General features: G+C 42.2%; 1 protein-coding gene across 4 annotated transcripts in view; it reads right to left on the bottom strand.

The window, feature by feature from the left end:
* The window catches only part of RSPH14 (radial spoke head 14 homolog), a 276,628-nt gene that overhangs the window by 23,064 nt on the left and 241,172 nt on the right, over positions 1 to 12,392 (bottom strand). For all 4 annotated transcript variants that reach the window (XM_085860541.1, XM_085860543.1, XM_085860542.1 and 1 more), the window contains exons 5-6: positions 11,192 to 11,417; positions 10,823 to 10,959 (exon numbers count right to left, since the gene is read on the bottom strand). In XM_085860541.1, coding sequence (XP_085716667.1) covers positions 10,823 to 10,959; positions 11,192 to 11,417 — 363 coding nt within the window. The remainder of the gene's footprint in view (positions 1 to 10,822; positions 10,960 to 11,191; positions 11,418 to 12,392) is intronic.

The following is a 12,392-nucleotide window of genomic DNA, read 5'->3' as shown; positions in this document are numbered from 1 at the left end:
TTGTGATTTTCATCAATGATCTCTCCGATTCTCTGGAAAATCCTCTTTATCTCTTTGCTGATGACTTCACCCTCTGCCATACCATTTGTCATCCCTCAGACTGGCAAGCAGCAGCTTCTTCGCTCACTGCAGATCTGGGTAAAATCACAAACTGGTCCAACACGTGGAACATGTCTTTCAATCCGGACTAATCTCACACTCTCACTATGTCTCTCCGAAAGGATCGTTTGGACCCCACCCCTATCTTTTTCCTCAAGAATCCTCTGGAAGAAGTCCTTTCTTTCAAGCTTCTGGGTCTCACTATCTGCCATCATCTTTCCTGGGAAAGCCATATTTCCAACTGGGCCTCCAAAGCCAGTCGCCGACTGGGAATCCTCCATCATGCAAAGTACTTACTCGGACAATCTGAGCTCCTGACCACATACCAAGCTTTTGTCTGCAGCCTGATGGAGTACTGCTCTCCCCCCTGGGCTGCTGTTCCTGCCTCCCACCTTTTGCGGCTTCACGCTGTGGAAACCAAGGCATTTCGGATCACTGGTATCTCCCACGATGAGGCTGTCTTTGGGCCTCTCAATCTCTCACTGCAGGCAGGTCAGTGGTCTTTCTGTCTTCTCCCGTCTCCTCTCCGGTTTCCCCCCCCCCTGCTCTGTCTGTGATTTGTCCCCACCACATTTCCACAGGGTGTTCAAGGTCCGCCACAAACCCCCTTCTTGTGAAAGTGACAAAATCACAAATCACTGCTCACCTTCACTCTTTCATTCCTCTATTTCCCCACCTCTGGCATAAACTGCCACACTCTGTTCAATCCCATTTTTCCCTCCAGGCCTTTAAAACAGCTGTTCAGCACCACCTCTTATCATCCCCCATCCAAATCCTCGATCTTGTATACTCCCGTCTATCCACCCCAAACCTACTACCATCAAATTCTATGCTTTCCTTCCTGAAAGTCCCTGTAATGTCCATCCTCTATTCCCCATGTTCCCTGCCCCATCCCTCTCCCTTCCACAGATTTCCTAATGTCTCTGTTCCCCACTATTTTGTCCTTCCCACTCCCACCCCTCCTGTCTCATGCCCCCCTTGCTGTGCGTTGTGTGTTAGCTCTCATACGAGCCTTGACAAGGTATACAAAAAAAGCCATAAAACAAAAACAAACAAAAAAAACAATGGCCTGGAGAGGAAGAGAATGGGATATAATGAGCGAGTGTGGATGAGATCGGGAATGTGCATGGGTCATCGAATGAGGTGGTGCGATTTGCAGTTGATTTTGAAGATTGAAGTGAGGAGAACAAGACAATGGACACAAGGAGATTATTCCACAATTGGAAGAATAACGGTTCAAATGATTGCAGGTGGGCAACCAGTCTGGACTTATGGAGGATGACAAGAAGAGGATTTCTAAAGGAGCGCAGGTGACTTGGGATAGCTTGTGGAGGGCAGAGGTCAGAGAGGGCAGGAGGACAAAGCCAGAGCAACTTCCCACCGGCGGGAGAGTGACAGTTATTAGGATTCCAATAGTGCGGAGGGCCTTGTTTTCGACCACCTCAAGAGGAGCCAAATGGGAAGCATTTATGTAAATAAACCCAAAACGGATGTAATACAGTACTCCAACAATTTTCCACTCCAATCCCTTACATTCCCTGCTTACTCTTCCTCTTTGCTTCCATTATTGAGACATTTCTCTGCAATCCTTCAACACCTGTGTATGTACTCTACCCAGTCCTGTTTTTTTTGTTTCTGAGGTCAAACTTCTTAATTACCTCCTCACCTCCATACCCACTACAGTGGGTATGCAGTGCCTATCTTTTCATCCTCTAAGTGCCTATCTTTTCCTCCAATGTCGACAGTTGTTGGTTGTGACTGGCTTCCCGCCTTTTCTTTCCTTTGCAAATAAACTCATTTGAAATGACTTTATATCTGCCATCCCACTTTATGGCCATTCTTTAATATCACTGCACCATCCCTAATTGGTTGTGTACCTTTCTCACCTTCTCATTTCCATGAATGGATTTATCCAAATCAGCTACCGTTCCAGACCCCCTTTCTCCCATGTATTCCTTGCTGTCATGTCTTTTCTTTTTTTCACCTGTCTTTTTACCTGCCTGCCGAATTTTTCAATTCTCATTTTGCCCAAAGGTGGGAATTTGTTCTTTCATTCCCTCACCTTCTTAGGAATTACATTGTTTTTGCACCGAATGTGGTTGCTTTGACCTCTTTCTCTCATCATGATGGTTTCGACAGCCTAAGTTTCTGCACATGATGTTCACTCCATCAAATGTTGGGATCAGAGGGTTAAAAATTTGCTATGTTTCATAATACACACAGATCTTCTGTTGTCATGTCACAAAATTGAAAATGATGCGAGGATGTTGCATGTTGCTCAACTCGTCTGGCTCGTTGTGAGCGAGGCCCAACTATAACAGCAGAGGGCGCTCCATGCACGCTAACTGTGATGTATTGTTGTGATTCTGCTTCTCCTCTTATCTCCTTAAGGGAACACCTATTTGTTATTTACATAGGTATGGCCAATTCTGGACCTCAACCACACCCTCCTCACACATAAGTCTCATACAGGCCTATTCCCTTCAAAATCTTCACCCAAAGTTATTTCCCTTCTTCCCTTCTGAAACAGCTGAACAGATCGAGGCGAAACTTTATACGTATGACCACCAATCCATGAGGAACAAAACGTTCACACATATGATGTCAGAGTTCACATGGTTTGGCAGCCATGTTGGATTTACCCTAAAAACCTATAAAAAGAAAATCTTCTTCTCCAGAATGGCTGCACAGATCGAGGGGAGACTTCACACAAATGTTCCCCAAGCCTTGGTGACGTCAGGGTATTCAAAAATGATAAATGATAGGTCACATGGTCTGGCAGCATATTGGATTGTGCAAAAATCTTTTTAAAAAAAACATTATTTCTCTTGAACCACTTCATCAAATCACATGAAACTTCAAAGTTATAATCTTGTAATGACGGGGAATATAGGTTTTAGATGTCATCCTGATCGGACACATGGTCTGTCAGCCAGAATCATTTGATTTTTTTTTTTTTGATCTGGGTTTTTTTGTTTTTTATTAAAATAATGCTCACTTGGCTGTGCCTCGATGGGCTTGAGGGTAGAGGAGGAGCAGCTGAAATGTGAATCCTATCAAGGTTCCTCCTGACGACTTCACCTTTGCTTTTTGCTTGTTTGGGTTCCTTCTGATTACACCAACGCAGGACTCATACCTCCTTGGACGTCCAATTGATTTGAATTTAATATATTTTAATCCCATTCTGAATCCAAATGAATAATAATAATAATAATAATAATAAACGTCATGGATCAGGGTCAGGTGTCCAATCAAAGTGGGACGTCTTGGTACCTGGTCATCACTGCCAGCAGTTATAAAGTGGAAGTTCGAGTTATGTCTCATTAATTACGTAACACACCTGTACACAAACAGCACACAAAATACACCCCACAAAACAAGTCCTGGCGAGGGTCTGCAATCTCTGATTGCTCTTTTTCTTGTTTTCCTTTTATAAAATGTTATTTTCTCAGTTTAGCCTCTCCACTCCCCCATGCACACATCATAAATGGATGTCCCCAAAGAGTAACATCATGAAGAGGGTTGAAAAAACGTATAATACATGACAACTTTACCTCCGCCAATGAAGGTGGACGGAGGTTACGGTTTCATCCCTGTTTGTTACTTCCGAAATCGAATATTCACAAGTATATTGGTTGGTCTGGTCTGTTATTCTGTCTGTCTCTCTGTCTCTGTGTCTGTGTGTCCGTTTGTCTGTCAATCGGCTACAGGTCACGATTTTACTCTGATCTTCATGATCAGGTTCATGAAACTGAACCACCTGGTAGAGGTAGTCACAAGCTAGAAACCTATTGTTTTTGAGGGCTATTGGTCAAATGTCAAGGTCACATAAATAGTCAATCGGATGGGAATTGGTCCCTTGGTCCTTAAAAGGACAGTTTAGACATGTAGACCTTTCGACCCGTTGGACCCATTTAGACGCACACCACGCAAGTATCTATAGTCTTATTGAAATAGACAGACTATACGTTTTTTCAGCAAATAATGCGCAATCTCCACCCAACCAGAGGGTGGGTACTCTGCTCGTTTTAACATAATTTGCATATTGAGTTACCAAATTGGTTTGCCAATCCAAACCTGAAAGCCCATTGTTTGAGGTCAAAAGTCAAGATCACATAAAATCATCAATTTCCATCATATTGACTTGAAATTTCAACAAAATATGCATATTTAGTCACGGAATTGGTTCAGTAATCAAAAGCTAAATTTTGAGGAACAAAGGGCAAGGTCACAGCGACTGATTTCGCAAGTTCCGATCCATAACCACTTCTTTGTGTGTTTGTTAGTTTGTCTGTGAGCAGGATATCTCAAAAAGTTATGGACCGATTGGGATGAAATTTCGTGGACAGGTTGGGTGTGTGACAAGAACGAATGGATTAGATTTTAGTGAAGATCCAGTTTCAGATCCGGATATGAGAATTCTTTTAGTGATTCTTCACCATTGAGAGATAAAGCCAAAAGGATATATGGCACACTGTCTTAAAATGTTAAGGACAAATTCGGACAAAACTTGGTGGACAGGTTGGGTGTGTGACAAGGACAAATTGATTCAATTTTGGTGAACATCTGGATCCGGATACAAAAATTGATGACAGTCGTATCCCGTTTTCGAAAAAAAATTTTTTGCAAATTACTGGTTCAATTTATGCCTGAGGGCGACAATCAATTCTTGATATTTGATGAGCACTGTCACAAAAAAATTGGTAGTTGTGAAAATCAGATTTCCAAAATGAAGGCACCACTTATGAGTACGCAAGGCAAGGCAAGGCTTACATTAGACATTTTCATAAATGGAATGAAACGCATCAATTAACCCATGTTTGAGGTCATTTTTTACTACAATGTTGGAAATAAAGCCAATAAAAAATTTAGAATCATACCCCTGTAATATCTGTTTGATAAAAATGTAAGGCCATTTAAAAATGCACGTTAACGTGAGGGAAGAAATTTAATCAAAAATCTCATGGGCACATTTCAAATGGAATTTTTGTCAATTATACATTTGATAGTATGTGCTGGCATGTTGGCCTGGGCTGGCACATGCGTGCACTCACCTCGAAGTGGTCAAGCCTGGGATCGAATAGCAACCCCGCTATAAACTGTCATCCTGGTGTTTCACAGGCAGGGTGGCCATTTTAGTTGTAAAAAAGAAAAAACAACCTGATGTTGAACACGTCCTCAACCATTTCTCGGACATGCATTTACCGGTGTTGTTCAAACTTGGCAAACAGATAACGAATGATGTATTACGAATGATGTATTAATGATGTAAACAGATAACGAATGATCTATTAATATATGCACGTCAATGATTTTCGAGATAAGATCCAAGATGGCCGAATGGTGGCCATTTTGTTACTTAAACGTGTCCCCAACCATTTCTCCAACATGCATTGTCCAATTTTGTTTAAACTTGACACAAACAAAGTACACGGCCATATACACGTGCACCTCACTTTATTTTGTGATCTGACAAAGATGGCTGACTGGTAGACTGGCAGCCATTTTAGTTGTGCATAAATATGTGCTTGCCCTTTAACTCCAAGCAGCAAAGTTACGAAAACAATGGGGGCTGAGACATGTCTTTTATACTTGTTAACCTGGAGAATGCATATGATCGAGTACCAAGAGCAGTTGTTGAAAGGGCTCTCAGAAGGCAACTCATGCCTGAAGAAATTACAGTGAAAGTTGTTCTGGAAATATAGGAAAAAATAATCAAGAACAATGATAAAGACGTTGGTGTGAGACAGGGAAATGTTTGACGTGAAGGTAAGATTACACCAATGATCAGTTTTTCCTCCTGCACTGTTCAATTTAAATAAAAGAACGATTTTAAAGGTTGTAGAAAAAAATTTTGGTTCTACTATTTTTTGCTACTAAACTACAGGTTCATTTTTCAATTCATGTTCTGATTCATGTTCAAAATATAACATTCAATTTAAAATCAAGTTGTTCCTTGATCATAAACTGACATTTGTAACGATGGACAGACAGACAGACAGAAGTAAACCAAATGCTTAATCTCTCTTTTCACTTCGCATGAACAGGGTAAAGAGATGTTTAAACAAAGCCACCCAATGCTCACCTGTTCATACATTTATCGTTTTTAAAAGACTAGTCTAATAATATTTTTTTATAAAGCATTGCAGTGAAGTCTGATCCAAATAATTTTAAAGCAATATATGTATTTGTATGTTGTAATCAGTAAACTAGTACACATATTAAATGAATGGCAAGCGTCTAGTATAAACAGGCGAGCATTGGGTGGCTTTGACACCATCTTAGGTTGAAATTTAATTTTTTCTTTTTTAAATCATTTGATAATTTCAACTTCACCTCACCAATAGTATACCCCAAAGGAACCTCCATACCAAATATCAGCATCCTCGTACACATATTAAATGAATGGCAAGCTTCTAAATAACTTGCACCAAAAACTTTAACATTGATGTGCTACAAAAAAGTTAAGTTCAAAACAGGTCAATAATTTAAGACATTTGTAATTATTTTTTAATTTCAACTTCACTACACCAATAATATATCCCAAAGGAACCTCCATGCCAAATATCACCATCCTAGTACACATATTAAATGAATGGCAAGCTTCTAAATAACTTGCACCAAAAACTTTAACGTTGATGTGCTACAAAAAAGTTAAGTTCAAAACAGGTCAAAAATTTCAAACATTTGAAATTATTTTTGAATTTCAACTTCACAACATCAATAAAATATCCTCCAAAGGAACCTCCATGACAAATATCAGCATCCTAGTACACATATTAAATGAATAGCAAGCTTCTAAATAACTTGCATCAAAAACTTTAACATTTTCACGCTGACGCTCACGCTGACGCTGGGGGTATCGCTATTGCTCTCTGTTCTTTGAACAAGCGAGCAAAAAATGTAAAAGTGTAACTCATAACACATCAACAAAAATAAAATTAAAGCTATGGTGAGTGGCGAAGAAGGAGAAAGGAAGGAGAGCGGATGAAGGCCTTGCTCAATATGTGGAAAATAGAGTTTGAATTACGAGTCAGTTCAATGGAGGCAGTCATAGATGGTGTCACAAGAGATGCAGGGTTATCATTGGAAATTTGGTAACAACAACTGGGATATTAATTTGTAAAAGATGTGAGGATCAACCGTTTCAAGAATAAGATGAAGAGGAAAAAGAAATGCTCCTGAGCTCAGAATTTAATTTCGTTAAGGTCAGAAGTTTGTTACCTTGGGCAGGTGATAGAGGTATCAAGAGGAGTAGAATTAGCTGATGATATATTGAGAATGAAGTCAGCCAAGAATAAGTGGAGACAACTCGATGGTATCTTGAAGCACAGAAATATTCCATTATGTGTAAAACTTCGAGTTTTATAAAACCTTTATCAGACCGGTATTCATGGATGGAAGAGAAACTTCACAATGTGGATTGAAAAGGTGAAAGGAAAGAAACGAACAGAGATGACAATGATACGATGGATGAATGGATTGTCGATGAAAGAAAGGATTCTGAGCTCAAGAATCAGGAAGAATGTAGAGTGAAAACTTGGTTGGTACGGTCACATGCAAGGAAGGTCAGAAGATCAGGAAAGGTCAGGTATGGGAGCATGCGCCAGAGCAGCGCGCCGCTGCGTCCACTTTCCGCCGGTACTCCAGGGGCCTCCATCTGGCCATTCCCCAGGCAGATGTCTGCCCCATCCCCGTCTCCTTGAGATGCTGATCAATCTGCTGCAACCACGGGGAACCTGGTCGGCCCATTGACCTCCTCCACTCACGAGGCTCCCTCGCTGAGAGAATCTGGTGAGCAGGATCAGCGTCAGGAAAATGAGCCACATGTCCATGCAGCCGCAGCTGATGCTCACGGACTATGCAGGTAACAAATATCATTTGAGTCTCCCTCAGCAACCGCTCGTTATACACGTAGTCTGACCAGCGATATGCAAGGATTCTCCAAAGAGAATTGTACCAAAGGAATTATGTCTCCATCTCAGATCCCTACTCAGATTCCAAGTCTCACATCAGCAGAGCAAGACTGGAACCACCAAGAACGTGAAGACTCGGACTTTCATCCCCCTGCACAGGTACCGACCACGCCTCACCCCATGATCCAGTGAATCCATGACTCCCCAGACCCGACCAAGACATCGATTGACCAAGGCTCACGGCCAGCAGAGACATAAATGACTTCATCCATAGACTTCTTGAAAAGTCAAAAAACTGAGTGCTGTTGTGGTTCACAGTTGCAGGCCCACGAGGACCAACACAGTCTCATAACCATCCCTATCAGTTCCAGTTGATGCATTGAAATCCCTCCAGACCAGAAAAGTATCTTGCCAGGGGCACTGATCAACCACAGACTTGAGCGTAGCATACAATGCATCCTTCACGGTGAGATCACTCGCCTCAGTCGGATCATATCCAGAGACCAGGGAAATGACACCTAAGGAATGACAAATCCTTTGTCTTATAATACGTTCGTTGACTGGTGTTATCTCAATTATCATTGGAGTCAGCTTATTGGACACAGCTCCAGAAACTCCTTTGGCATGCTAACCATCGGAGCGACTAGACCAATAGCAGGTGTAACCACTCAACACGATCTTGCCCCTATCCATCCAACCATCCATTAGGACCATACTCTGTGCAGAGCGTTGGTGCTGCCTAAGCAGTCCCCTTGGCTACTGGACACAATCCTGGATGGGTCACCACTCCGACACAGGATCCCAGCAAGCTGACACTCATTTTTCCGGCCTCGGAAGGATGACAGGCAGAGTCAACCCCACCTGGTATTACTTCAGCAGCCGAAGGGGATTTGAACACAGGATCCGAGGATCCCAAGCCCACCACCCAAACCATTAAGCTATCACAAGGCATAGTTTGATTTAAATCCCTTCAGCTGTTCTCAAACATCTCATTTTTAGATCCTCGTGGAGGATCTCTAACTCTTACTCACGTTGTTGTTCTTGTGGACTTTTTAGATCCTCATGGAGGATCTCTAACTCTTACTCACGTTGTTGTTCTTAATCTTCTTCTTGTGGACTTTTTTGTTTCACAGCCTACAGTTTTCATCCAAACTTCCTGAAACTTGGCATATATTTGTAAAAATATCCTGCGCAGACACTAACCATCTCCGATTTTGAAAATTCCTCCTAGAAAACAAAATTATGACGTCAAAATATCTCCGCTAATGGAAATCGCCGAAAAAATTATCTCAAACTAGGCAAGCTTTTTGAATTCTGTTTGCAGGAATCGAACAGGGCATTCGGAGAGATGAATTACCGCACATATGATACATCACTATGATGTCATATCAATTTTTATGACGTCATTCCTATTTTTTGACATTTTTTGTTTCACAACCCAGAGTTTTCATCGGATCTTCGTGAAACTTGCCATGTATATGCAGAAAGCCCACGCACAGGCAGTAACCATCTCCGATTTTGGAAATTCTTCCTAGAAAAAAAGTTGACGTCATAATATCACCGCTAATGGAAATCGCCTATACCATTATCTCCGAAACAAGCCAAGCTGTTTGAATTTTGTTTGCGGGAATGAAGCCAGGCATGAGCACAGATAATTTATCACAAACCTGATACCTCACAATGATGTCATATTCGTTTTTATGACGTCATCATTAAGAGGACGAGGATCTCAGCTCATTCGTGCTTGTTACCTGACATGACCATTGACCTTTGAACTCTTGACCACATTATCTAAGCAATTTATATATGCATCATGATACATACTTGAACCAAGTTTGACGAGGAACCCTTCAGCCGTTCTCAAGTTATCTCGGGAAAGAAAACAGTTCATGGACTCTGACCTTTGTTGACCTTTGATGACACCTAATCAGTTCATCTTTGCATCACACTGTATACTTTTGCGAAATTGGTCAAAATCCCATCACTGTTTCACAAGTTAGCATGGTGACATAATTTTTATCGAACATGACCTCTGTCTCCGAACCTCAGAGGGTGCTGCAATAACGATGTTCAAACGATTGAGCTCAGATGATAACAGAGACAGGTGATCATCCTCTCTTTGGGATAGGACATTCCAGGCACCCACGCCAAGGGACCACCTCAGGTTAACCCAAGGAGACCGCCGTCTGATGGTCGACATCTCAGCACCACCCAGACACACACTACCGCAATGTGACCCAGGAGGTTTACCCGATGATTTTCCTCCTATCATCAAAGAGTGAGGGTCCCGAAGGACAGCTTTGCCCCAATCCCGTCATCCGGTGAGCTGCCCTGTGGAGGACAGTTGAACAGGAGGTACTCCCATGGAATACGGAGGTGAGAAGACGAAGTTGGAAATCAACAATAAAGCTCGTTCTACAAGGAAGAAAGTTGAGAGGACATCCTTTAAAAGGCTTGGATTGAAACTGTCAATTAAGCCACGGAATGTTCGGTTATGCATGAAACTGATCCGTATGGAGGAATGCCATCATTTCACCAACCCCTTGAAGAAAAGGGGGAAGTAGTCGTAAAACGTTTGTCGCTGTGCTTGTGGTTGAACGTATTAATTCCACGGTTGCATTCACTCGAAAACCAAACTATACATGAAGTTGCATGCCATTGAATGTGAGGGTGCAAAAGCAATCCTGCCTGTTGTGCACAACCTCGAAAGAAGATAAACGCCATTATTTAATCAATTTTTTTTTTCTGAGTTTGTGATTAACTTCCTTGGGTCCCCGCAGCTGGACACTAATTCATCAATTGCTCACCTTCAGTGTTCACTCCCAGCATCATGATTGCTCCGGCAGAGCAGACGCGCACTTCCAGCTCATTATCTGCGAGCATCTCCACGATGGCCGGTATTACGCCTTGCTGAATGGCCTCTGTCACTCCCTCTTGGCAGACACTGTACGTACGCACAAACGAGATGGACAAAGAGAGATCTAAAATGAAGAGTCAAGTGGTCATGAATATTTACAAAAACTTGCAACTACTGGTCGTGTTCCACGTTTTTCGTACCACATTTGTGAGACTCGCAATGGCATGTGTTTTTTTTAGTGGGGAAACCTCAATGGAATGTTTGTTTCACGAAATGTTTTGCAGATGTGAAGGATCTTTATTTGTGTAGTGGTGCCCACCTTGCATCCATTATATTGCGGGCCGCTCTAGCCCGTACAATGTGATCTTCATGAGCAAACAGACTTTTGAACAGAGTAATTTCTGATGCCAAGAGGAGTTTGTTGATGTCTACGATCAGGCAGTGGTGCAGCGTATCCAAAGCTGCTTTGCACACTTCGACACTTGAATTTTTCAGCAAGTCTACGAGCTTGGTAATGAGGCCGGCATTCATAACAGCTACTGCACCTGTCAATAAGAAGCATAAATGTGACGTCGTCAGTTAGTGATAGCACTTAACACCATTATTTTCATCTCGTCTTTGATACAGGTTTTGAGGTTCGTGGAAGAGCAGAAAACAGCAGGGGCAAAGGGTCAACAAGCACAGACGGAGTAGGGTGAAAGGGAAGCAGGATGACAATAATGTAATGATACACCACTTCATGAGGACAGGAGGTGCAGGCAAAAGGGAGGACAGGGTCTCAGCAGGTGGGGTAAAGCTGAGAGGTGGAAATTGGAGCTAAGCAGAGAGGAATGTTGCTGCAGCCTGCCTGGTGGATGGATGAGTAACTGTCCTAGTGCACAGAGTAGACTTGTCTCCAATTGGATACAACACATGTTCCGGTAATGTAGATATGTCATTGATGTCCACCAAGAACGAGATTTGTCCCACACTTCTATCTTGAGGGATGCCAAACTCGAGATGAGGAGGCAATGGGAGAGGTTACCGTGGATACCATTTGCTGACAGTATGGAAAGCAGTACAGCAGCTGTACAGGGAGTCAGACAGAATGAAATACCAATTGAGATGTACAAGGGAGATAATCATGCCACATTGGTTTATATCGAGGCACCATTCTGCGGGATTGGGGTAAGTTTAGTGACTTTTCTTGATACAGGCAGGGCGCCCTTGAAAAATGATCTGGAAAAGAGGAATCAACAGAATAGATGAACAAGTCTTGAGAAGGAAAGCACTGAAAGTAGTATAACCAATAGCAGTGGATGCATGAGTGGTTACGAAAGCTGGAAGCATGAAGGTATAAACTAATGAAGGAGGAAAAGTAGAATGTTGAAAAATAAGTCCCAGACACAAAGTCCAGAGATGAGATAGGTGATCAGTCAATTCAGGAGATCGTGGGTTACAGGATAGAACAATCTACTCAATCGAACTGCCAGACATGATGGTGCCTTGTTCATTTTCTGACGACTGTCTGTTCGAGTTAC

This window comes from Eptatretus burgeri, chromosome 16 (genome assembly GCF_056783735.1).
Source record: "Eptatretus burgeri isolate ZD-2024b chromosome 16, Ebu_testis_v1, whole genome shotgun sequence".
Taxonomy (NCBI): domain Eukaryota; kingdom Metazoa; phylum Chordata; class Myxini; order Myxiniformes; family Myxinidae; genus Eptatretus; species Eptatretus burgeri.
This window is presented reverse-complemented; position numbering and strand designations above follow the sequence as displayed.